The sequence below is a fragment of the Passer montanus genome, unplaced genomic scaffold (genome assembly GCF_014805655.1).
Source record: "Passer montanus isolate IOZ18808 unplaced genomic scaffold, ASM1480565v1 scaffold8, whole genome shotgun sequence".
NCBI classification, from domain to species: domain Eukaryota; kingdom Metazoa; phylum Chordata; class Aves; order Passeriformes; family Passeridae; genus Passer; species Passer montanus.
The window spans coordinates 6,758,751-6,784,777 of record NW_024373256.1 but is presented as its reverse complement, the minus strand read 5'-3'; the positions used below and the strand labels follow the sequence as shown (position 1 = coordinate 6,784,777).

At 45.3% G+C, this 26,027-nt stretch overlaps 2 protein-coding genes across 2 annotated transcripts in view; one reads left to right on the top strand and one right to left on the bottom strand.

The window, feature by feature from the left end:
* The first annotated feature begins 4,375 nt into the window (after positions 1-4,375).
* Positions 4,376-15,657, top strand: BRI3 (brain protein I3). The gene is made up of 3 exons (XM_039732281.1): positions 4,376-4,576; positions 5,890-6,004; positions 15,269-15,657. Exons 1-3 carry the CDS (start codon positions 4,408-4,410, stop codon positions 15,399-15,401), a joined length of 417 nt encoding a protein of 138 aa, XP_039588215.1. The 5' UTR covers positions 4,376-4,407; the 3' UTR covers positions 15,402-15,657.
* Positions 15,658-16,803: 1,146 nt separating this feature from the next.
* Positions 16,804-26,027, bottom strand: part of BAIAP2L1 (BAR/IMD domain containing adaptor protein 2 like 1) — a 34,820-nt gene continuing 25,596 nt past the window's right edge. Inside the window, exons 6-14 of the mRNA XM_039732535.1 lie at positions 25,621-25,758; positions 24,404-24,556; positions 23,780-23,947; positions 22,910-23,060; positions 21,623-21,830; positions 21,235-21,312; positions 20,750-20,915; positions 17,908-17,948; positions 16,804-17,382 (exon numbers count right to left, since the gene is read on the bottom strand). Of these exons, the coding sequence (XP_039588469.1) occupies positions 17,307-17,382; positions 17,908-17,948; positions 20,750-20,915; positions 21,235-21,312; positions 21,623-21,830; positions 22,910-23,060; positions 23,780-23,947; positions 24,404-24,556; positions 25,621-25,758 (1,179 nt within the window). The 3' untranslated portion in view covers positions 16,804-17,306. The remainder of the gene's footprint in view (positions 17,383-17,907; positions 17,949-20,749; positions 20,916-21,234; positions 21,313-21,622; positions 21,831-22,909; positions 23,061-23,779; positions 23,948-24,403; positions 24,557-25,620; positions 25,759-26,027) is intronic.

Below are 26,027 nucleotides of genomic sequence, written 5' to 3'. Positions count from 1 at the left end.
CGCCGCCGCCATTGGCGCGGGCCGTGCGCGTCACGGCCGGGGCGGCGGGGCCGGGAGCGCGGGGCTCCGCCGGGGCCCGGCCTGGGCAGCGCCGGGGACGGCGACAGAGCTGAGCAAGGGACTGGAGCGGATCTTTGAGGGAAGGCTGAGGGAGCTGGGCCTGTTCGGCCTCGAGAAGAGACGATTGAAAGGGGACCTCATCCATGTGTAGAAATACAGGTGTCAAGGGGAGGTGTCAAGGGGAGACCCTGCTTGGTGGTGCCGGGCAATAGAACAAGAGACAGCGGGCAGAAACCGATACAGGACGTTCCACCTGAACATGAAGAAGAGCAGCTTTCGGTGCAGTGACCGAGCACTGGAACAGATTGCCGAGAGAGCTGTGGAGCTTCCTGCTCTGAAGATGCTCAGGGACTGTCTGGATGCCATCCTGTGCCATGCGCTCTAGAACGACCCTGCTTCAGCAAGAAGGTTGGGCAGATGAGCACTGTGGTGCCTTCCAGCCTGACCCAGTCTGTGATGCTGTGACTGTGGAAGGGGCTCTGCGGGCAGAGCCCATCCGTCTGTCCGTCTGTCCGGCCGCTCCGAGCGAGCAGGGGCTGCAGCCGGAGTGAGGGAAACCAGCCTGTGCCTGAAGGTGCCCTTTGGCACCAGGGAATGCCGTGCCTGAGGTGTGAGGAAGGAGGTGGCCTTTCCTGTCACAATCCATGGCAGTGCAGTAGGAGCACAGTAACAATCCTCCTTCTCTGGGTGTCACCAAAGGTGCTGCTTAACATTTATTGCAGGATATCACACACTTGTCCTGCTACAAATGATAACCTCCCTTTCAAATTGCTTGCTGGTACATCTCAGCCTTTGCCATCACATGCCAGTTCATTTGGAAGTGAGACAGAAAATCTGACAAGACAGGCAAGGACTCCCATGCCTGTCCATTCAAATATCTGAACCAAAAGTATCCCAGGCCTTCATATGTCTCACAGGCCAGTACAGGAGCTGAAAAAGCATTGCTGACCTCTTTTAAAGGGAACTGCTGATCTGCTGTGAGTCTTGCCTGAGGAGTTTCTAGATGCTGCTTAAGGAGAATGCGTCTGCCTTGCTCTAGCCCTGTGGGCTGCGGGTTCTGATGGTTTTGGTGTGCAGAGGGTTGTGGTTTGGAGGGTTGATGCACACATGAAATCTCTAGAATGGTTCCTGTGTGAGGCAAAGCTGTCCAGTCTGGGTTGTTTCCTGCTGAGCCCCCAGGACACTTGACTCACTGCAGTGGTTTTGGTCCCTTGCACAGACTGGGGCCTACCTCAGTGCAGAATTTTTGCTCTCTATTAGTGTTTTGATTATTTGATCATTGTAGCAAAACATATTTATCAGATTAGTACAGTTTAGATCTTAGAAAATTCACTTTCCAAGACTTTCAGTGGCTGTGACTCTGATACAATTGATGTGTACTCAATCCCGTGGCCACTATTAGCAGGTAGAAACAAGATTTTAGTTGTTTTCCAAGGGAACTAGATTGCAGAAGAATTTATGGAGCATTTCCTGTTTTTTTCACAGTTTGGATTTTGAACTGCAGTCTATAATCTCACAGGATGGCAGCAAAAATGACTGGATATATGAGGGGTTTGCACAATAAGTCATTTACAACGAGTACAGTTTTCCCCTGGTTATTTTTAGGAGGACATTACATGTGAAACCAAACCAGTGCTCTCCCTACCACTGGCAGCACGTGCCTTCTGTGTGGCCAGGGCTCTGCCACACCTGTACTTTGATGTAGAAGTCAGGACTGAATTGATGCCTTACAAGAACTCTGTCTGCTCTCTTCACTGCTGAACCCTGCTTTGTTCAATTGCTGGCGTTGCAGTAGAGCTCCCATTCTGTAAGGAGCTGATGAGGAAGCTTTTGTAAAGACAGCTGAATAGAAACGGATTTGCACTGGGTTAATGGGAACGTCCCTTCCAGTCTGTGAAGGGTGCACACTGGGTCTTCTCTAAATGGCTGAGAGAAAGAGAAAGAAAACACACAGATATCCGTCCTCACTTCTGTCCTTCAGTCCCGTGGTTACTGCATGACTCAGGAAGAAGGAATTTTCTCCAGTGAACCAAAGCCTGGTCAAGATATCTTCAATCCTATTTCACTGCTTTGCAGTCAGAGGGGGTTTGTGTCCTGCTCTTGGCTCTTCCATGCTTTCCCAAACCTCTCTTCTTTAAAAGAGGGATTTTTCCTTGTTAATTAACATTCATTTTAAGGAAGTATCTTTCCCCTAATGAGGAAGTGCTGCATTGCATTTGTGTCTTAATATTTTTTCATTCAAAACCCTCATGCAATATTTATACTGCTACAGTTAAAGTAAGCAAGAGAGCCCTCAGAAGAGGGGCCCCTTCCAGCTGGGTCACCTGCCAACAGAGGAAGGGGACAGAGGGCAGGAGGGCAGGGATCCCCTCACCATCCCGAGGTCATGTCCACTGATGCTGGCACTGTTTGCCTTTGGGGTGCTGTGATCTGTGTCCCCGTCTGTTTCATGAATTTGTTTCCTTTTGAGACAAATTCTTTAATGACTTTTGGTTTTTATGTTCCCCCCCCTTTCCTATGCAATGCTGCACAGGACCTGTCATGGGACAGAGTCACAGGGTTTGTGTTTCTCCCCCTTCCTATGCAATGGGGCTAACCCTTCCCTGCTGCACAGGACCTGTCATGGGACAGAGTCACAGTGTTTGCCATAGTGATAAGGCTGTGCTGGGGCCTGCAGGGAAGGACAAACCAGGGATTTCCAAACCAGCAGATTTGGTGAGTCAGACAGCGCAGGGGATAAAGGTGTGGAGGGAAGAGGCAAGAGTTTTAGCTGGACTAAAAGACATTTAAGATCTTTACAGCATCTGGCCTGGGCAGTCGTTGGGAGCGTGGGTTTCAGGAGCAGCTGAATCTGGTGAAAATGTTGTTGAACTCATTCCTGCAGTTTGCAGTACGGGAGGCAGCAGCATCCCTTTGCTTTCCCCTTCCTTCCTGTAGTGTTTGTCTCTTAACTTTAGTGTTTCTTTGAACCATGAGAGTTTTCTCCTCCTCTCGGTTTCTTTTCAGAAACGTTCCCTTTCTTTAGAACATTCCTGCCCTGTGCCACCATCTCAGAGCTCTTTTCCCGTTAATGATCATGTGCGAAGGGGATGTAAGAGTTTGCAGAATAACCATCCTCATCCTCACGCTGCACAACCCGCCTGTCAGAGAGCGGCTCGGCTTGGAAGGGAGCTGAGCTAAGGGACCGAGCCCCGTGCGGGAGCAGGGTCACCCCGAGCGCAGCAGGGCCGGGCCGGGCGCCACGGGCCGAGGGGGCGCACGGAGGGGCCCGGGCACTGCCCAGCGCCGCCGCTCGCCCTGCGGCTGCTCTCGGTGCCCGAGAGGGGCACCCGGTACCCTCAGCTGGGGCAGCGTGAGCACAGGGCCGCGGGGTGCCGGTGCGGGGCTGTGGGTGTCCGTGCGGGGCAGTCGGTGCCGGTGCGGGGCTGTGGGTGTCGGTGCAGGGCAGCCGGTGCCGGTGCGGGGCTGTGGGTGTCCGTGCGGGGCTGTGGGTGTCTGTGCAGGGCAGCCGGTGCCGGTGCCGGTGCGGGGCTGTGGGTGTCTGTGCCGGGCAGTCGGTGCCGGTGCGGGTCTGTGGGTGTCCGTGCAGGGCAGCCGGTGCGGGGCTGTGGGTGTCGGTGCAGGGCAGCCGGTGCCGGTGCGGTCCGTGGGTGTCTGTGCCGGGCAGCCGGTGCCGGTGCAGTCTGTGGGTGTCGGTGCAGGGCAGCCGGAGCCGGTGCCGGTGCGGGGCTATGGGTGTCGGTGCAGGGCAGCCGGTGCCGGTGCGGTCCGTGGGTGGCGGTGCCGGTCCCGGCGGGGCGCGGCCCCTTTAAGGCCGCGGGTTCCCCTGCGCCGCCCCGCGGAGCCGCCGCGCGCCGCTCGGGGAGCGGCGTCACGTGGGGCGCAAACGGAGCCCAGAGTTGTTCCAAGTTGTTCCTCCGCTGCGCTCTGGTTAATGTTTGTTTTTTCTGGTACACTTCAGTAGTCTGGGAGGGACTGAGTCAGGTGAGTAGAGGCAATGCTTTCATTAACGATTAATACATCTGCCGAAGAACGAAGTAGCCTCTCAGGAAAGGGGAATGCTTTGAAAGTTACAGAAGTTGCACAGCAGACACAGACCCCGTCTCTGAGTCGAACCCTGAGGCTATAGATTGATTTTCCTGTTGATAACTTGTTTTCCTGCAACGCAGGTATTAGTGGTTATTTTCACTTTGAATAGTGAGGTTGCCAGACTTCACAGATGAATAACTTGATTGAAGAAGGTCTGAGAACTTGGGAAATAAGCTCAAAATGGATTACAACTGGGCAAACTGTGCCTTTATTACACTGTGTGCATCTCACGGCGGGACGAGGCAGCGCCGGCCCAGCATGGACAGCAAGCCGCTGCTGCAGGAGCGGCCCCCCGCCTACAGCCCCGCCGCGCCGGGCGCGCCGGGCTACGACTACGGGCACGGCAACTACGGCGCCATCCCCGCCCCGCAGCCCGGCTTCCAGCCGCCCCCGCCGTACTCGTACCCGGGCGCCGCGGCCGCCCCAGGTGGGTGACGGGGGCTGCGGGCGGGGGTGCCGTGGCCGCGCTGTGGGAGCTCCCGGGGCCGGGCGGTGCGGGAGCGGGAGCTCCGGGCGCTCCCGGGGCCGCCGGGGCTGTCGCGGCTCCCCCGGCGGAGCAGCGCAGGGGCGGGTGCGCCGGGTCCCGGTGCTGCCGGGCGCCATCTCCCTTCGCCCGCCTCCCCCGGGGCCCCGCGGCTGGCGGTGCGCTCTCGCCGGAGTCCCGGCGGGGATCGCGGGCGTCCCGCACACGCGCGGGGTTCCTGCTCGGAGGGGTGGCAGAGCCACAGCTGAAACGGAGCCCAAAGTTGTTCCTCGCCTGCGCTCCGCTGCGCTCTGGTTAATGTTTGTTTTTTCTGGTACACTTCAGTAGTCTGGGAGGGACTGAGTCAGGTGAGTAGAGGCAATGCTTTCATTAACGATTAATACATCTGCCGAAGAACGAAGTAGCCTCTCAGGAAAGGGGAATGCTTTGAAAGTTACAGAAGTTGCACAGCAGACACAGACCCCGTCTCTGAGTCGAACCCTGAGGCTATAGATTGATTTTCCTGTTGATAACTTGTTTTCCTGCAACGCAGGTATTAGTGGTTATTTTCAGTTTGAATAGTGAGGTTGCCAGACTTCACAGATGAATAACTTGATTGAAGAAGGTCTGAGAACTTGGGAAATAAGCTCAAAATGGGCAAACAACTGGGCAAACTGTGCCTTTATTACACTGTGTGCATCTCACCTACCGTTTCAAAAGCTTTTTTAAAATATAAAGTTTTTAATAATAAAGCAGTTAAAGCCTCCTGTCTTCTATCTACAGCCATTAAAATTAGTCATTCTTTTGCTAACAACATGGACTTTCTTAAAGTTGGGGGTTTTTTCCTATGCTATCACTCCTACCTTGCTTTCCAGTTGGAAACTTAGTATATGCAATTAAAGCTTGAAACTAGAGGAAGATTTATTCTGTTTCAAATAGTTTGTGTGCTGGAGTGGGACATTCTTGATGTATAACATCTAGAAGTGAAAGCTGTGGTCATTGTTTAAACAGTTTTTCCCTGCTGCTCAGCAGCACTGAAACAAAATCTTGAAGTTAATTATTAGCTCAGTGTCCTTTTGGGATGGTTAAATTGATACTTGGGTTTATGGAGTGGCTTAGCTATTAGATGTGCCAGGTGTTCCAGTTCTGATTTTGATAGTGCTTAATCAAGACTACATTCCTGTTTATTATTTTCCATGTTTTGTTGTCATACTCGTAAATTATCGTTGTTCTGTGTGCCTTGCGTGTGGTGATGGAAGGTTTTTTTCTTGTTTTAGGGTATGCTGTTCCTCCACCGCCATCACAGCCAAACTACTCGAGCACGTACACCATCATCCAGCAGCCTGCCACCACCACTTCTGTAGTAGTAGTTGGTGGCTGTCCTGCCTGCAGGTAAAATGGCTCTTGAGGAATTCAGCTCAGCCTTGGGTTCTGTTATTTAAAATAGAGGTATCCACATGGTTCCTCGGTTTTCAGTAGCTTTTCTTTGTGTGTGTATTGCGATTGACTGAAAGGCAGGAAGGTCCAGGAGTGGAATGCTGTGGTTTGCGAGTTGGGAGCTTGTCCTGGTGGGCTCGTGACATGTGCTATAAATAATGCAAGACACTTCAAACATGAATCTGTTCTTTAAGATGGAGGAAGATCTGTAAGTGATACTTTTAATGAAATGGCACTTCAGTAACTGATGTAACAGGTCAGTTCTTGGGGGAGAGCATGACAGGAAGTCCTTTCTGATGTGTTTATGCCTGATGATGGTGAGTAGCTTGATTTTATTGTGAAACTCTGTAATCTTTGACCATAGTCACTTCTGGTTTTCTGGCAGTGCTGTGGAAGAACTTCTGCTGTTGTGGTGTGTGTTCCCATTCCCAGTTCAAACTGCAAAACCAGGCAGGGTGATTGTCAATATTGCTGAAAACATTGGTGGCTTAAAGCTTTAAAAGATCTCTAGAAGTCATTTAACTGCAGAAGAACAGAGAAATTTATAGACCAGACCAAAAATGTCAGTGTGCTGCAGTGGTGAAAACCAGAAAAAGTGGTCAGCTGTTACATGGAGTTGCAGCAAGAGGACAACTTCCCCCTTGGAGATCACAGCCATAAAAAAGGAAGGAGGCTCTCAGTTTTCTCACTGGTGCTGTAAGTCAGCTGCAGTCCCTTTCACTTCTCAGTTCTTCTCTTCCTGGGGTGTTGGCCGTGGCTGAGGGCAGAGGGATTGCTGCTGCACAACTTCCCCCTTGGAGATCACAGCCATAAAAAAGGAAGGAGGCTCTCAGTTTCTCACTGTAAGTCAGCTGCAGTCCCTTTCACTTCTCAGTTCTTCTCTTCCTGGGGTGTTGGCCGTGGCTGAGGGCAGAGGGATTGCTGCTGCAGTTCAGGCACTGCTCTGCCTGGCCAGCTGTGACTCAATGCAGGCTCATTCCCCTCTGTTGAAGTGTGCAGGAGTTACCCTTGGGCTGTCTTGCAAGGAGGCACTTGGTACTCTGCAGGTCTGAGCCCTTCCTTGCCTTTCAGAAGGTGTAGGGAGCCTGCCTGAGCAGCTGAAGGGATTCCAGTTTGGTGTGTGATGAATGTGACACAGGGTGTCATATGGCAGAGGCTGTCGTGGTAAAGTTGGTGTTTGTCTGAGAGTCAACACCTGCCTTCAAAGGTGGATTCAAATAAGAAGTCTCCTGTGGTGTTATGTAAAAACAGGTGCCTGTTGAAGTGGCACTAGTTAAGGCTGAAAAACCTGTACCAGCTGGAGCTATTGATCTGGAAGGTGTGTGTTTTAAACTGGGGGAAAGCAAGTGCTGAGCTGTTCAGAGGATGTGGTAGATCCTGCCCCTGAGTGATTCCTCAACATGCTGATGCTGTAGCTCAGCCAGAAGACAGGGCAGATGTTGTGCATGGCTTGGAGGGAGGCAGGCAGTGTATTTATACACACAGGTTTTCTGGCCCTGACCCCAGGACAGCTCAAAGCATTTCACTGGGGAAGTGCTCTTGGAAATAGCTTAAAATGGGTAGGCTCTTCTTGCTGTTATTTTTTCTTTTTCTGGAAGTTCATAGAATATGCTGAGTTGGGAGAGACCTGTCAGGATCATATAGTCCAGCTCCTGGCCCTGTACAGGACACTCCAAGAATCCCACTGTGAGCCTGAGAGCATTGTCCAAACACTTGCTGAACTCAGGCTTGAGGCTTCTGGGATGGTCTAGGAAAGACTTCTGAAACAATAATTTCTGCATTATGTTATAATACATAACTTTAGCCAAATTTTTGAAAATGAGCAGTCTGTTGTTAGTTGTTTTTAAGTGATCTCACTTGAATAGCTTTCTTAAGTCATCAGGTATGCCCAGCTGGAAGTAACCATTGTGGACTCTTCCCTAAAGGAAAATACTCTCCACAACATCCTAGTTTACTCTCGGATCCTCAGTTTCTGTTTTAGGCTTTGAAATAAATAAATTGTGAGGAGAACTGTGAAATATTCTGCATCAGGAAATCCCAAGGATGAATAAATGTATCTAGTAATGGTGTGTCAGTCTCCTTTGCCCTGTTACAGTGTTAGTTCCTAATTGTCCTGGTTGAGAAAAAACTCAATCATCTTTGACTTCTCAAGACCTTAAACACAGTTCTAGTTTACTTCCATGTCCTGGAAACCTATTTTATGACAAATGCAATGTGCAGCTACACTCTGAATACTGCCCTGAACAGAAAAGATGTTGAAGGGGCATTGAAAAATATTAAGTTATTAATGGTGCATTAAAAGCTTTGTTATTAAACACCAGGTCAGTTGTCTTTTTACTTTCCTGATTTGATGGTGCATGGTTGTTAGAGAAGTCCATCTGCTTTAGATCGCCAGGAAGAGCCTGTGTGTGGCTGTGGGATGATGTAACTGATGGAGGAACCTAAAGGCCATCAAGAGGATTTCTGCCATCAGGAGTACAAAGCAGTCTGGCATGTTCATGTTGCTGATTGAAATCAAAACCATTTCCAACTTAAAATATGTGGTCTTGAGGAGAAATATGCAGTATTGGTTTCTTATTTGAATTGGTGTCTATTTTACTGCAGTCATGAGTGATCCTGCAGTTAATAAGCTGGCTCGGGTACAGTCCATCTTCAGGCTTTTTTTATGGTATTTAGTCATAAAAAGTACGAAGTTTCTCCAGCAGCAGCCTCTCTGAAGTTGGAGATGTGCCCGTGGTGACTGGTAATTGCATTCCTGCCCTTCTCCCTCTGAAGCACTGCTCCATCTGAGGATGACTCTCCTGTCTCTTGCTTAGAGCTGTTCCTCACATCGAGCTCATCCATCACTGGTCAGTGCTGCTTTCTAGTTACAGACTTCAGTTTTGATGTGTCCCATCCTTCCTTGAACTCTCAGAATGTCTTTGGTGGTTGCAGTCCTCTTTTCTCAGTGTGTGTTCTCCCAGCCCTGATGTACAGAGAATTAAACTGAGTTGCACAATCTTGTCAGCTTTATGGCTTCTAGTTGACATTTAAGGTTTGGCCAAGTCCTGCTTTTAAACTATTTTATGTTCCCGAGTACGTGTTGAGTCATTACAGGCCCTGACTGTAGATATCCTGCTGTGGAATTATCTTTTTAGCTTGGAGAATGCAGCCTGGCTGCTTTACTTGTGGTCACTTTCGTTTTCTTTTTCTCTGCCTTTTGTTGTTGGCGATAACTAACTGCTCAGGAATGTTTGCTTTCCTGTTATTTAACAGAAGAAAGTTCCTTTTAAAAACTGTAAAAACATTCTCTTGATCTGATGACTGCAAAAGCCAGTTCCCTCAAAATCTGGGGGAGAGCCTGTTGGGTTTTTATTTTCTTGTTTAACTGTGTTCAGTTTCCTGGGAGAAAGAGCAAGGGAAAGGACCTCCCACTGCTGCACTTTCACTTCTGACAGCTACACTGCATCTCCTGGACCAGCATTGTAGTGGCTCTCAGGTTATGCCAACACTGAGGCTTCTTCCTGAACTGGAAGATGAGACAAGTTTAATTAAAATTGTATTTATTCTGAGATGTCTTACAGTGTTCTCCCTGCCACAGGTGTGGTTCTGGTTTGTTGTTGTGGTGGTTTTTTTTTCCTTTTTTTTTTTTTTTTAATTATTGTTTTGGTTTTTTTTTACTTGATAAAGTTGTAACTTCTCAGGTTCCAGTTGAAATTTTGTTTTCATCAATTACACACATCTCCTGAGGGAATAGACTAGAAAAATTGCACTTAGGTCATCAAGTCCTTCCAAATTTCAGCCTTCTAGTCTTCCATTATTTCAGTCACAAATGCTGTGTGGGCTTTGATAAAAGGCTGCTCAGAATACAGGCTTTCTATAGTTATTCACAAGTTAGAAATAAACTTCATGTAAATATTCTTAGTATAATTTAGTTATATTTGCTGGCTAAATATATAAGGAATTTTAAAAAAAAAGGCAACAGCGAAACACCTGTTAGAGAGCATGTCTGACAGTGTGAGCAGCCCTGAGGATTTTTGGTTTCCAGCAGCAAGCTGGAGATGCTTTTGAACCTTGAGAGTGAAGCAAACTCTGCAATGCCTTTGGAGAGGGCTGTGAAGAGGACAGGGAAGCAGAAAGCCTCGATGGGGCAGAGTGGGGCAGATGCCACGAGGGCAGTTTGGGATCCTGGCTGGCAGAGCTGGGACCTGCCCCAGCTCAGTGCAGGAAGCTGCTCACTGAGCCCACAGAGAGGGGGGATAGGGCTGTGCCAGGGTCCCAGATGAGAGCAGCACAGCTCTGGCTGCTTCTGAGGGGTTCTGTTCACTGGTCTGACCTGATTTGCAGACAATAATCAAAACACATTAATCTCATGAAGTCTCATTTCTTAGAAAAATAATGCACAGCAGGAATGTGTTCCCTAATGGGACTGTGTAAAAATAATAATCTGGTCTCTAATGCCTAGCCTGTCACTGGCCCCAAATTACAGCAATTGGGCAGTTTGGGATCCTGGCTGGCAGAGCTGGGACCTGCCCCAGCTCAGTGCAGGAAGCTGCTCACTGAGCCCACAGAGAGGGGGGATAGGGCTGTGCCAGGGTCCCAGATGAGAGCAGCACAGCTCTGGCTGCTTCTGAGGGGTTCTGTTCACTGGTCTGACCTGATTTGCAGACAATAATCAAAACACATTAATCTCATGAAGTCTCATTTCTTAGAAAAATAATGCACAGCAGGAATGTGTTCCCTAATGGGACTGTGTAAAAATAATAATCTGGTCTCTAATGCCTAGCCTGTCACTGGCCCCAAATTACAGCAATGTTGTTTCTTAGAATCACCATTTGCCTTGAGGAATACTTGTGTGATAGTTGGGATTTCGTTGCAGCAATGGGTTGTCCTGGGGGAGAGGAGGGAGCTGCCCTGGGTTGTTGCTCACCCCAGCAGTGCTGCTGGGGCTGTGTGTGCACACAGGGGAGGAGGGGGCTCAGCGGGGTCACCCTGCTGCATCTGCACCCCAGAGAGCTCTGCTGCTGAGCTCAGCTCCTGTGCCAGGCTGGGCTCTTGCAGCCTTGAGCCTTGTCTCCTGATTGGAGCTGGAGTGAAAGCAGTGCTGCTCCTGCAGCAGGGAGGGCTGGTGGAAATAATAATCTGGTCTCTAATGCCTAGCCTGTCACTGGCCCCAAATTACAGCAATTGTTTTTTCTTAGAATCACCATTTGCCGTGAGGAATACTTGTGTGATAGCTGGGATTTCGTTGCAGCAATGGGTTGTCCTGGGAGAGAGGAGGGAGCTGCCCTGGGTTGTTGCTCGCCCCAGCAGTGCTGCTGGGGCTGTGTGTGCACACAGGGGAGGAGGAGCCCCAGCAGGGCTCAGCGGGGTCACCCTGCTGCATCTGCACCCCCGAGAGCTCTGCTGCTGAGCTCAGCTCCTGTGCCAGGCTGGGCTCTTGCAGCCTTGAGCCTTGTCTCCTGATTGGAGCTGGAGTGAAAGCAGTGCTGCTCCTGCAGCAGGGAGGGCTGGTGGTTTGGAGGCATTTCAGTAAAGACAAACAGCTACATCCAGGCTGCTCCCACTGCCAGCATTCCTCTGCTTCTGCAGCCAGGCCTCTCTATAGGAAATGAGACCTAAAGCACAAGGAAATTCAGATAAACCTGTAAATACTGTTGTGCCTCTCACTTGGAAGTGATTTTTAAATATAATTGCACTTACATATATGTGTATCTTGTGCTGAGGAGGGCAAGCCAGTGGCTACAGAGATTTGGGCTTCTTGTGAATGTGGATCAACCATTCAAGATGCCATCAGGCTGAGGCTGGAGGAGCTGATAACCCTCTTCACAGACATCAAAACTGTAAACATCCAGTGCTTACTCAGTAGTTCCATATGTAATTGTTAATTATTTTTCTTCTGCAGCTGCAGGTGAGATTTAAACATTCTGAACATAGCTGCTGCTGTTGCATTAGCCAGGAGATGATGAAGGATCTCTGTCTTGTTTTGTTTGTATGTTCAAAATTAAAGATTTAGCATGCAGCTGCTATAGTCCATGCTTGTCCCTGGTCTGATGTTCCCATTCAAATCTAAACTTTGAAACTCAACCAACCTCTGTGGCAGAAGATGGGGTACGATTGGAAAATTCAGGGTGGTTGGTCAGTGATCTTTGTGGAGGACAGCAGTTTCCTCAAGTGCAGTTTCTTTTAATGTCTTGCAGAGCTTGTGGTACAATCAGCCTGTCTCTGATTACCTGGGGTGACCCTTTCAATGTATTTGTAAGGTCTAAAAAATGCTGATAAGCCCACATTTAAATACTGTGATGTAGTGATAAGTCTAAAAATGCACGTGTTAAGTCAGACCAATGCTGTGTTCACAGATCTCATTATCAGCCTCTCATCCTGAGCATTTGACTTAAGATCTTAATGTGAGAGTTACTTTGAAAAAGGGGGTTATCTGAAAAACAATTTGGTTTCAAGTACTTGTCAGTGGGCATAATTGACCTTACTGTATGGAGCTGGCAGCTGCAGTTATAGCTTAAATGCAAGATGCTGCTTGCAGTATAAATAAACCTTTCCACTTTATTTTTAGAGTGGGAGTGGTGCAGTTATAATCAGCTTTTATGTGGTTTATGCTGTAGAAGAAAATTTATGTTTGGTTATGTTAGTGAATCCACAGTTTGAATATGGACTCTCTAATTACTCCAATCTCAGGTAAGATATACAAGCAAAAATATCCATTGTCTCCCTTATAAAAAGTATTTTTTTTCCTTTTTAAATTTAGTAACTGGCTAAGCAGTGGTTGGGTAAGTGTTCATCTAAAATTAGGTGCTGACATAAATCAGCAGAAGCCAAGAGGTGTTTGTGTGGCTAATGCTGTAATCACACTGTTAGACATGACAGGAGCTCTGAAGCATCAGGTGTGGTGTGGGGTCATGCAGGCACAGCTCTGGTGAGTGTCCCTGGCTCTGCTGCTGGCCTGGCTGGCCCTGTGCTGCAGTGCTCCCCCAGCAGTGCTCCCTTTGCTTTGACCCTCTCTGGGCCTTTTCCCTGGATCTGGTGTTGAATATGAATGGCAATTTTGTAATTTTTAGTTTAACTTGGCATTTTGCACTACCATAAAACACTTCCAGTGACTCTGTTTAGGAGGAAGGGAGTTGAAAAATGATGTTTAAAGTGTCAAGGACATGTGCTGACCAGTGGACTTGGGCCCTGCAGGCTGCTTGGAAGGGGTGGGGCTGTGCTCATCGCTGCTGGGGCTGAGCAGCTGTACCCCACTGATCCCTCTGTGTTTGATCAGTGTGTTTATTCCTTAAGGTCACACCAATAGACTGCTTATACTCTTAACTAAGCACACTGGCTTACCTGTCACAAATGTAGGTTGCAGGGCAGGAGCTGAATATGGAATTATTGAGAGACAAGGAGAGGATTTCAAAAGAGTAATGAAGTTGGGTGCCTGCAGGAGGGAACTGCTCAGTGTGTGTGGAAGGAAAAGAAGGCATCAGTGTAACACAGAGCAGGGCAGGAAATACAACAGCTGTAAGGTGCTGTGTGCATTTGCCAAATAATGTTATTTGTGATGTCACTGAAATGCCTGCCTGGAAAAGGGGCTTTGCCTGTCTTGGGTGGATCTGCAGTGTGAAAACCGAATCTTGAATCACTCAGAAACCTCGAGAGTGTGTCTGAGCCTCTCCATACATCCAGTGTGTTCCTGGGTTAACCTGGGGAGAGGGAGAGGCCTCACCTCCTGAGCTTGTGCTGCTGGTTTCTGTTTGCTCTGAGGGTGGTCAGCATTTCGTGCATTTCCCAAGTGCAAATTGCCAAATTCAGCTGCTGCATCCAGACCTGATGGTTCTGGCTCAGCACTGCAGAGTCCTTTTTGCCCCTGTCTCTGTTACTGGTGTGTTCCCAGCAGTCCTGAATTCCCTTGCATCCCAGCTCTCATAGCAGAGTGTTCCAGGAGATGGCACTTCCCCGAGCTCCAGCCTCAGGGCAGGCACTTCGTTTTGCCACAACAGTGCAAGATTACTTGAATATTGAATTGAATATCTGTGTGCCAGAGAGATTAGAACAGTGAGAGATGAGCTCTGAAAAGTGTTCTGCTTCAAGGCACACTCCTCAGGACCTCAGATCCCACCCCTTTTGCCAGAGCTGGACTGTGTTTGTAGAGTGAGTTTCAGTAGTGCAGGTCCTGCTGTTCTCTCCCCAGGCTCCACAGCACTTTGGGAGAGCCTCCTGTTCTCTCCCCATGGCTCATGTTGTGCTGAGTTTGTGGGAATAGCCACAATGTCAGCTCTGAGCTGTGGGACACCTGTGTGCTGAGACTCAAATATATGTGGTGATATGAACTTTGTCTGTTTTTTAGTTGTCTGAAAAGAATGTTATCTGAGGACATGAAATGATAAAGGTACTGCTGGGATCAATGGTAACCTGACAGTTCCTTTATTTTATACCAGATACAGAATTAACTTCTATCCCTGCAAACAGAAATAAAGTGCATTAAAGTGAGGGAAAGCTTAAGGGGAACATGAACTTGCATAAGCAGCAGAATAAGAACACTTGGAGAAGCCTTTGGCTTCTGATGGTGGTTGAGGGGAAGGGGAATGGTTCCCAGGTCTAATCAAGTTTCAGTGTTTCAGGCAGTTGCTGTAAGGAAATGGTCTCTTGAGCCTGTGCCTTCCTTCCTTCGCTCTGTTTACACATCAGGAGCTTGTCCCTGACTGCTCCCGGGGGAACAGCAGCTTGTTGGCCTTGGCACCCTGCTCACAGCCTCTCCTCAGGGTCACTCAGCTCTGTTTGCCTTGACTTCCACTGTACCAGGAGGATACATCTTGTTCAAGTGTTTTGCTAAACTCCAGATCTTGACTGTTTAATGTAACTGCACAAATTCCTAAAGTCTGAATTCTCTGGTTTACTGTCTGTCTTCATTTTGGGGGATGCTCAGATACAGCACTTCAGAAAGGAGTCAGGGATTGAAATGGAGGTAAATTTCTGCAGTCATAGGACTGTGCTGAAACAAAATTTCTGCGTGGTCATGGAGTTGGGAGTCAGCTGGAGCCATGTGACATCAATAATTAGTTCCTCTGCAGTTGTAAAGAGAGATCAGTTTTGAGAAGTAAAAACCAGGAACAAACCCCAAACCTTCTCCTTTATCTTGCTCTATAAAATGGTGTGGTTTCTCATGACTGCTGAAGCACTGAGTGGTGATTTGGGGCAGACTTGTTGACTGTCCTTTGACTGAGTCTTTTTCCCTTTTTGCAGGGTTGGCGTGTTGGAGGACACCTTCACCTGTCTTGGTGTTTTGTGTGCCATTGTATTCTTTCCAATTGGGATTCTGTTCTGCCTTGCACTGAGGCAGAGAAGATGCCCCAACTGTGGGGCAGCTTTTGGCTGAGGGGCTGAACGTGGACGTGCTTACTGAAGCTACAACTGTTAGCATACTCTTTCTAATGTAAATGTCATGTACAATCATTTTATTTGCTTCAGACCTGTTTTGTAAAGTGTGAAGGAATTTAGTCTCTTGCATGTAATTTAAACTTAATCTTTTATGAGCATGTGCATTGCAAAACATGAAAACCTGACTTGTTTTCCATGTTTAGTGGCACCTGTTGAAAACTAAATAAAACTGCTTTTCCTTTTGCAATCCTCAACTTGTGGCTGGATTATTAAATATGTTACTGGCGTGTCTGGTATGGTCTGAAAGCAGAGTAGTAATCCTGGCTACAACAAAGGGTATTTGCCAGAATCCTTATGATGATGATAAATGATGTTTAAGACTGTACATGTTTAGGGCATCAGGTATTTGAGGGAAGAGTTGTAAGTGCTGTGTGTGCTACCTCTATGGCAACAGCTCCTCTCCCCCTCTGCAGGCACAAGTATTAACACACAATCAGAGCCCTGTTTTAATTAGTGAGGGTTTTGCTTCATGCAGGGGCTGGTGTTGGTTCACAGACAGCAGGAAGAGGTTGGGGCACTGCCAGCTGTGAGCTGCCCTGAGTAAAGGCTTTTACATCTTAGACTGTTGAATTCTGATACTGAATTATTGAAAGGCTGAGTTGCCTGTGCTGTGCTGTAGAAGATTATTGAAAGCTCAGCCAGGCTAGGCTGAGTTGCCTGTGCTGTGCTGTAGAAGATGGGCTGAGGTGAGTTCCCCCTCTGAAAAGCTGGTGTTCCAGGTGGGCAGGGTGGGTGTTTGTGCAGGGCACTCTGGCAAACTGAGCTTGGCCTTGAACTTGAAAGGCAGGGGGAGAGCAGCCAGCACAGGCTCAGAGACTATTTTTTGATATTAAGTAACTGAAAGGCATTTCACATGACTTGAATTCACTGTTTATAGTTGTAGAAGTAGGCACCACTAAACGAATGAGCCAGGGGATGCTACAGGAAACATGGGCATGTGTAAAATGGAATGATTTAGAGTGAGGATTAATCCCAGGCACTGCTCTGCTCTGGCTGAAGTTAAAAGCTCAGTTTCACTTAATTCAGCCACTGCACTGTGCCAGGCTCAGGCCTTTGCTCAGCTCCTTAACCAAAAATTTTCAACTTTAAGATGTTTTTCTTTTGGGTAGGCTACAGTAATGGAGGAACTTCAAAGGCAGCTTTTTATATTGGCATTTGAGAGAAGAACATGGCACTGCTTTATTATGACCTTTTATCAGACTAAAGATTGACAACAGTTTTTAAAGACAAAATTATCACTGAAGAACGTGTTGACAGTGTAACATTAGACTGCAAATGAGTTTCTGTTGACTTGAAATTTGTGTGTGAACATTAAGCAAGGCATTTCAAGTTGTCTATTCTTAAGGGGATAAATATTTATTTATAACCTAAGGTATCTTTCTTACACAAAATATCATATAATCATTTATACAAGCAATTCTCTATTCTGGAATAAGGCAGTTGTTACATTCTTCTTTTTGAAAAAAAAAATCACTGTTATCTTCTTTAGGTGACATATGCAGGCTTATAGTCTAGAACTTACCATTGCAGCTTCCAAGTAATGAATGCCAAAGATTCTGAGCTATTACTTATTCTGATTCACTAGAGTATCCAGACTATCTCCAGTATTTTCACAATTCCTACTACAAAAAAAGGCAGACTGTAAAATCAAGCCCGAGTGCTCAAGCACTAGCCCAAAGCAATTACCTCATTAGAAACTACAAGTTTAAAAAACATCAGAGCTCCATTCCAGTATGTGTCTATTGTACAGTAATTACATTTAAATAAATTTTTAGGACAAGCTGAGATAGTAATTGTCATTGCTGAGCCTGGGTGTTGGCAGGGAGCAGCAGGCGTGTCTGGCTCATCGGATGATGGGTGCTGATCTGTCGTTTGTCACCGTGGGTCGCAGTTTCACCGTTGCAAAGGGGTTTTCTCCACTGGAAAGAAATGCATGAAGTTACTTGAAGGCTTTGTGCAATCCAACCCCACATTTATTCATCAGCTCCTTCACTGTCAAACAGTAAGTTGTGGTTCTGAGACTCAGGGATTCTGTGCAACTCTTAGTTTAACCTGAATTTCTAAAACCAGGTTACATACGAAGAATCACTTTTCAGTGAGCCAAAAATATGGGAAGTTAATGCCCAGTTATGTCTGGACTTTTTTTAATAGCTCCCAGTCTTGAAAGATTTTTCCTTTTAACCCTCAAAGTCAGTTAAAGAAAGGTTTAAAGTCCTGCTCCCTGTCAAGCAACTGGAGAAACAAGTTTTTCTGAGAAGGGCCTGTGTAGTGTGCTGCACTTGATGCCACCCTTGAGGAAAGTGCAACTAATTTTAGCCATATTGTTCTAGGAGTACCTGGGAAAGGTCACAGAGAAATTAATGATAAACATCTTTATTTCCCCTTATAATCAATAAAATAAGCCAATATAAAACCACAACAAAATCAGTGTAAAACTATTTTACCTTAGAAAAGGTGGTTTTATAATGCCATTCATGTCAGGTTTCTGTAAAAAAAAAAAGATATATATTCACATGAATTTGTAGAAATATGCTACAGGTGATCTTGCTGTCCTGCTAAGGGAAAGAGACCCTGTAATTAATCTGTAGGGCCAGTTTGGTTTTAATACTTCAAATTTCAGTGCTGAACCAAAGCCTGTCAGGCTTTCCATTCCAGGCTGTGTTTCAGGACCTCATTCAGGAGGTTCTTAACTCATGCTTGGTTTGTGATTCCAATGAAACTGCTCAAGTACATCAGCTGTAAACAGACTTAGAATTAGGCCTAATTAAGAAAAATTAGCAAATGCCTGAATTAAATCTTACTGAACACCAACCCTCCTCAAAGATAGGTCAACTACTATTTTTTTTAATAGTTGATACTGTTGTGCATATTACTGTCTTGTGTAGCCCAGCAGGAACAGTTTAACTGTCAAGAACCATTCCTCATCTCTCCTTCTTGAAATCCTGAGCTATTTTTTCTGTGTATTCTGAAACAAATAAGATGTCTTGAATCATTTCCTGCTTCTGCATAGGAGGCCCAGTGAACAGACTGTTTTACACTGTAAATCCTGTATGAATGTACAAGCCAGCCCAGTATAATGCTGGGCTTATTTCCAAAGCCTATGGAGATGTGGGGCTTGGGGACTTGCACGGAAGCAGGAAAGACAAGGAAGTTCTGCAAGAATGAAAATAAATAGTGACTTTGGAACAAAACACTTGGTTGCAAGTGCAGCAGCTCTCCTCTGCAGTTGTCCTAAGATGGGGTCACAGCAGCTGCTGTGAGTTAAGGAGGTGCCTCAACAAAAGTGGGCATTGTTCTGTACTCCAGAAGTTCTAATTTATTTTAGTCTTGCTTTCCCTGTGGAAATTTAGATTATCAAAAAATATGTATTTGTTTTCCACTCCTAGGAGCTATTAGTTTCCATTCTGGCTTCCAAAGAGATTGTACAGCTCTAATTAGAGCTCTGCCAACTGGCTGATCTGCCATTCCTCTTGAGTTTCTGGTTCAACAGGAATGTTAGTCCACAAGCCTTAAATTCATTCCTGAACCCCCTGACCTAATGCCACAAACCAAAACACCCCTTAGGGTGACTGTTCCTGAGAATGGAGTGTCCCCAGCAGAACACTGCAGGGATCCCGAGACCATTTCACACTCCATAATTCTTTAAGCTCTTTAGCAGTCACCTGGTCCCAGGGCACAGAACTCTCCCTGCTGGACTGGCACCTCCCAAGGGCTTTGGACAGAATCACACCTGAAGGCCTCAAACAGCAAGAACAGGCTAAGAGAGGCACCATAAATTCTGACATTACACCATTACCAAGGCTCATGGCTTCTTCATTCAAAAATGAAAACCACAAATACATCAAAATACAGATGCTGGTCTTCAGAATAATTTTAGAAGTTCCCAGATATTTGTTTTGAAAGTAACTGAACACTGAGATTTAGGTCATATTTCTTTATAATAATTTTATGCAGCAGCACAGCTTCATTCCTCACAGAAAACACTATCCCAGAAACATCACTGCACAAACTACACACTTCCTACACCACAATGTTCATTAGTGAGAAATAAACCCACTTACCTGAATGTGGATTCAAATATATATGCTAATATGAAACTGTTCTGGCTCCCCAAAAAAGTGTAAATCTTTTCTGTAGGAATATTTAGATGGGGGAAAAAAAAAACCAAACAGGGTATCCCAAAACATGACTCATAGTGAAATGGAGTAAGATCTCTAACTGAGAGGAGCTTCACAAATCTCCAGCAACAACTTTCATACTTTCTTTCACACTTTTTATATTTGTAAAGTAATTTTACAAATTACATGTTACAGGAAGTAACCTTTTAAGAACTAGACAAAAGTCTGTGATTTAATTACAAAAATGACTGTAAAGGCCACTTCAATTTCTACTGTATGATTCACCAGGTTACTTAGAAAGCAAAAACATCTGTCAGCAGGTCAACCCAAAATCTGGATGCTATATGGAGAGACAAAAGATTTTAGTCATACCAAGAAATAATATTTTTTAGCTACTGGCAGCCAATTGTATTTTTCTTTGATTCCTGAAGTTTCCCATGGCACTGACTAATGGAACTTACTTTGGTACAGTGTCTCATATTTAAGCAATGCTAACCTTGTTTTATTTAATTTGGGGGTTTTTTTGCCTTCAAAAGGTGATCTCTTGCTTCAAGAGGCTTTTTGGAGAAAGTCTCAGAAGCATGACCCTTACATACACATCAGCAAATACTTACTTGAACAAGCAGCAAGAAAAAAGCTTGTAATTGCCTAATTTGATTAGTCTTCATTTTGAATCAGTTTGAATGCTGCTTCAATAGCAGAAATAATAGCATTGTAATACATTATCTGTTCATAAAAAATGTATTTTCACTTACTGAATACAGCCAGGAGTTTGTACAGCTCCCCCTCAGCAAAGCTGCAAACACAGAGTTTGTGCTGCTCCAAGTCCCCTGTGCCCCACAGCTCCAACATGACTGGAGGGGGTGGATTTGTACTGCTTTCTGTGAGAACTTCTTTTCCTGTCTAACAGATTCCATGGCTGAGAAGCTTTGCTGTGCAGGGTAAGTCTCCTGCCACTGTCAGTTACATCCCTGAACACTTCTCCCTTCCAGCTAGGGCGGATGGAGTGAAATGCCAAAACCCCAGATATTCCTGGAGACAGACGGGTCACAGGGCTGGGGTCAGGCACAGGCAGGTGAGGTAGGAGATCCCAGGGCCCCATTTAGGAGCCCATCCCAGCAGGGTGGAATATTTGGGCTCGTTTGGGCTCCCTGCCCCGGGCACTCACCGGGCCTGCCGGCTCCGCTCGCTCGCTCGGAGTTTTCACGGCTGCACCTCTGGCAGGCTCCGTCCGTCTGTCTGTCTGTGCAGCCCCCAGGTAGTCTGGTGGTGGGAGGACAACTTCCCCTTTCTCCACAAGGTTCACAGAGCTAACACTTCGGATTGGTGCAGGGCTGCAAGACAGAACCAACAAATGCCGTTCTCAGATGCCAGAATCTCTTCAGCACCAGGAAGAAGAGCTGGAAGTGAAGAACGGTGCAATGTCCTGGAGCCAGGGGGACTCTGAGTTAAGGCTGTTCCAAAGCTTAACCCTGGGTCTGTGTCTAACCATTAAAACACATTATTAGCATAATTAAGGCATTGTACTTCAGATTATTAGAGTATTTACTGTACACATTACTGAACTTCAAAGAACATGAGCACAAAAAAACCATTTAAAATAAATATTAGTGAAGATCTGGGCATTTCTGCAATTGCCACCCAAAATGTTACCTTGGCACTGGGGCAAAGGCTTTTTCTTCTGCTGATTCATCCAGTGGTCTGGTGTATGATGATGGAAACCATCCTTTTCTGTAAAGGGAAAGGTCTTTTATATTATATAAAATTGGAAAGATCTTTCAAAATACAACAGTAGACTCAGCAAACAGATTTAACTTTTGAAGATCTTCTGAAAGATCTTTCTTTCAGAAGAATTTCTGATTACTCCTAATTAGTGTGTAAAACCAAATATGTACAGAGATTTTTCCTTAGAGGGAGACCCCAAGTCCCTAGTCAGTGACAGCCAGTAAAAAAGATGGAAAACCATTTACTAGTATCTGCTAACATAATCTGGTGAGACACACTTTTACTTCATGTTCAAGGTGGGTAATGATTATCTTACAGTCTGGTTGTGTCGTGCTCCCCGTAAAGCCAGCCATCCTTTTCCTCAGCCACCAGCAGGGTGATGATATCCCCCTGGGCAAAGCTGAGCAGGGTCTTGTTGTTTCCAGCAGTATGAGGGAAGATTGTCTTCACTTTCTGCCTTTTCATTATATTCAATCCCGTGGCAACAGAAGTTGAACGTGATAAACTGGCATCATCTGAATTCTCTGTCAAAAACAGGAAAAAAAAATAGACACACAGAAATAAATGCAATTAGTAATCTGAGAGGAAAAATAAAGGAAAACTCAAGTGAAAATGGACGTCTGAGACTTTGCACTGAGACACCTCTCACTGCCAATGTTTCTTATCACCGTGAAGTTCTTAACTGCATATGCCTTTATATGCACACAACCAGCATAATAAAGTGGAGCCAACAGGCAGAAAAAGTTCTGTGAGTTTTAACTGGTTACTTCTTTCCTCTTTTGTCATGAAAAGTACTAAACAATCACAGCTATAAAAGGCCTTTGAAAATTTTCCCTTCTGAAAAATGGAACTGTGTATAAAATCCAACTGACACTTTCAAATGTGCCTCAGTACTCAGCTTCAGCATTGAGAAGACTTACAGGTACTCAGCACTTTCTGGACACCAGGTGTTTATCAGAAAAGATATAAGGAAGGCTTAAAACTCTATGTTATTTGACTAGTACAATATATTGTAAATGTATTTTTAAAGAAGAAATGCTGGAATTTCTCTGACACATTGAAGAGTTCTGTGTTTCTTATGCTGTGGTCTAGCCTAGTTGTTTCCCATATCACAGAAAGTATAAAAACCAATTTATCAGACACTTGGGAAGCAAATCTTATAAGGATTTTAAATTTCAGGAAATGAACTACAAGACTGTTTGCGTCTCCTTCCATGTGCATTTCTCCCTTACTGCTACATGCCCTTAAAGTAAGCCAGAGTGTGACTGTCACTGTTTGTTTGTGTACACTGAAACACTCAGATGTATCCTGTTCAAAATCATGGAATGCCTTCTGCTGATGACATTTCAAGCCATGAGAGCAGTTAAGTTGGGTTAATCAGTGACACACAGAAAGTAATTAAAATAGAAATTACTTATCCTGACCTGCATTTAACACATCTCTCTCCCATTAGGTAAATTATATAAATCCTTTGTAAAGACAATTTCTTACTCTATAAATCCTAAAATTCACATCACTGTAGTAGCAGAGCAGCCCTGAGGTGATTTTGAACACTGCAGGCTGTCATTCACACTTACCCAGTCTGCAGAGAAGGGACACTCACCTGCTGAGTGGTTCAGTTTTTCAGAAGGTGCTTTGGGAGCTGCTGCAGGATTGTTGAACATATCCACGAGTGGGCTCGTGTACGCCCTGCCCGTGGGAGCTGGGGGCACTTTGGATGCATTTTCTTGGTGAGGATAAAAATCATTTCCAATCTGGAGCCACGAAAACAACAGTAACACAATACTGAGGGAACAGCAGTAACTTTTTTGCAAGATTAAATTCTAGAGAGCAATGCTTAAATATTCCTGAAGGATACACATTTAAACATGACATAAAGCCCATGTGTTCCTATGGAATTGCTGATCAAAGGTTTGTAAGAGGCTTGCTCAACACTTGCTAGTGGGAAGGCTACAATAGCCTTTTTTCAGCAAACAGCATGATGATCTCCAGATTTTTCTTGTTTAGAAGCTTACTCTAATCTTCTAGAAATTCAACAACTAATGATGACACAGCATACGAACCAGCAGAAATGAGAATTTCACCTGTACTCCAATAAACTAAAAATCATGAAAGGAAAAAGGAAAGAAAATAGAAAATAACATTTTTCTTAAGTTTGCATTGAACTATTGACTATGTAATGCTATTACTTAAGAGACAAGAATGTAGGAAATGGAATGACTGGAACAAAAGTAGCCCTGAGGCTGAGTTCTGCAGGAGAAGCCCTGGGCACCCAGCTGAGAATGAGCTCGAACTCGTGCTCCTCCCTTCTCTGCTGTGTATTTTCCTCATAGCAGAGCTGCAGCTTAATGCTCTTGGTTCCCTACCCCAGCCCAGCACATTCCAGCTGAGATACACCATGCTGAGGTCCAGCAGAGCCTCTTGAAGCCCCTGCACCCCACTGCAGAGCCCAGAGCCACGAGGAGCAGCCTACCAGGGTGTTTCTCTTCACCATCGGCGAGGGCTGCGGCGTTCCCGACACCGGCGTGGAGCCAGGGGTCCTGATTTCATCTATCATCATTCTCACTTTTTCAGGCACTTTGGTGGCATCACTACAGATTTCCTCCCAGCCAGGCAGCTTGGATTTTAGGAAGTCTGCACACTGTGTCAAATTCAAAGATACTTGTCAAAGATTGGCTTTGTCATAAAATTGCACAAATTTACTGGTTAACTTTCATGATACCAAAATGTTTACACCAGCAGCATGGAAGTATTTTCTAAGATTCTTCTACGGAATACCTCTTTGAAACAAATAAGATGTTGTAAAAACAACTCTTTTGCAGGGTCATATATTGGAAGTACCTGATCAGTCCATGTATTTTTTTTTTTGATACATGATTTAAAAAAATTTACAGTAATCCTTGATTTTTACTACAATACATTTAATAGAATAGTGTATTGTAAACATTTTCTGTGAGCTGGGCACAACACTTGTCTGGCACTTCAGTTCTTCTTAGCTATTTTTAACAGGCTGGTCTACATGTTGCAGGAAACACTCAATAGTCCTGTGTGCCTGAATTTCAGGAGTTTCATTTCTATTTATGCTCACAGCACTGACCTGAACATGGTAGAAGTGCATGTGCTGGGTAAAGCTGCAGTGCTTGTCAACCAGAAAACAGAACCTTCTTTTCTCTTCAAGGAGAGCTTCTCTGCAGCCTTCTGCAATAAATCTCTGAATATCGCTTTGTCGAGAGGTCACGGTTTCCAAATACTGAGGGAAAAAGGGAAAAAAAGAATCACACAGAGCCTCTGAGTTTTGTTTGATGCTATATCCAATCAGTTAAGTAAACTCTAAAAGCCTTAGAAAAAGCTTTTGGAAAGGCAAGGTGGGATAAGGTGGCTCTGCTTCTGAGTCCCTCTCTTTTCCTGCACAGATCTGACTTCCCTGATCTCATCAGGTGAATTGTATATTGTCCCTACAGGCAATTAACAGCCTATTTAGGGGTTGTGAGGGGGGCGTCTGTGGTGTGTGTTCAAATTAGACCAATGACCTTTGTCTGCACCACCACAGCTGCATTTATTCACACAAAGCTGTGATCAATCTCTGCTTCATTTAGGAGGGAGGGAAATGAGTTACTAAAAAGACTGAACTATATTTATGTAGATTATGAGGATTCATTAAATGCTAATCCTTGAACTCAGACCTTCAAAAAACCCTCAAGTCTTATGAAAGCAGGTTAAAAGACAGGCAGTAAGAAATAGGAGCTCCTGTTACCTGCACTTACTGTACTGTGTTATACACAGAGATTTCTTTGAAAATTAAAATAGATATGGAGAAAAAAAAATATAAGCTAGCAGGAAGTACAAGTGTCATGCAAATAAAAATATCAATGGCAAGTATTTTCAGAGAGACACACGACAATGAGAATCTGATTTACTAATTTTAAACCAGTTTCTCTTCAGTGTCTTGCCATTTCAGATTTCACCTCAAGATGGCAATGCTGGATTGAGGGCAGTAGGAAAGGCAGTAACACAAGCTGGCACTGCCTACTTAGGGAAATTATAGCAAATTACTACTGAATTTGCATAGTTTAGTTGGCTCCCTGTGTAGAGCTCTGCATAAAGGTGCAGTTACAGATCAATTATTGGTCAAGGGATGAAATCTAGGAACCAGATGTCTCTGAATATGCACACTGGAGCAGTGAGAGCTCAACTGCAGCTGCAGCACAAACTCTAGGAGTGCCTTCAGCACACAACAGCTTTGAGGAACCATTAAATTTTTCTGTTGACCAGTTCCATACCGGGAAAGAAACAAATAAGAGACAGTGCACTGACCTCCATTTCTTTGTGCTCGTACTTCGTTACATTTCGCGCTCCTTGGCTTTTCCTTCTGATTTTTTTCAGCTCAGCCTGAGACTTCTCTAAAGAATCCAGTTTGTTTCTGTGTTCAGTTTGGTACCTTTTTAAAGTTGCCTGCAATCAAAGCATTTACATCATTTCATAATGCAGTCAGCCTTGTATCTGGGTAAGGGACTGAAAAGCATTACTGTGATCTCTGAGATATTGCTCACACACCCCAAATGACTTCAGCAACTGCTGTAGTTTTATAAGGAGCTGTGAAGTCATACAGGGGTTCCCTTTTTAACTTAAATTAAGCATGAAGATTTTGGCCATCTTTATATATGTAAAGTGCATTTCTATTAAAATTTGTATCAATTAATTAAATCTTGGGAAGCAACATC

Coding starts and splice junctions, on each gene's coding strand:
- BRI3 (XM_039732281.1), top strand. CDS start 4,408: ATGGACAGCAAGCCGCTGCTGCAGGAGCGGCCCCCCGCCTACAGCCCC. Junction 4,577..5,889: donor GGGCGCCGCGGCCGCCCCAG/GTGGGTGACGGG, acceptor TTCTTGTTTTAG/GGTATGCTGTTCCTCCACCG. Junction 6,005..15,268: donor GGTGGCTGTCCTGCCTGCAG/GTAAAATGGCTC, acceptor CCCTTTTTGCAG/GGTTGGCGTGTTGGAGGACA.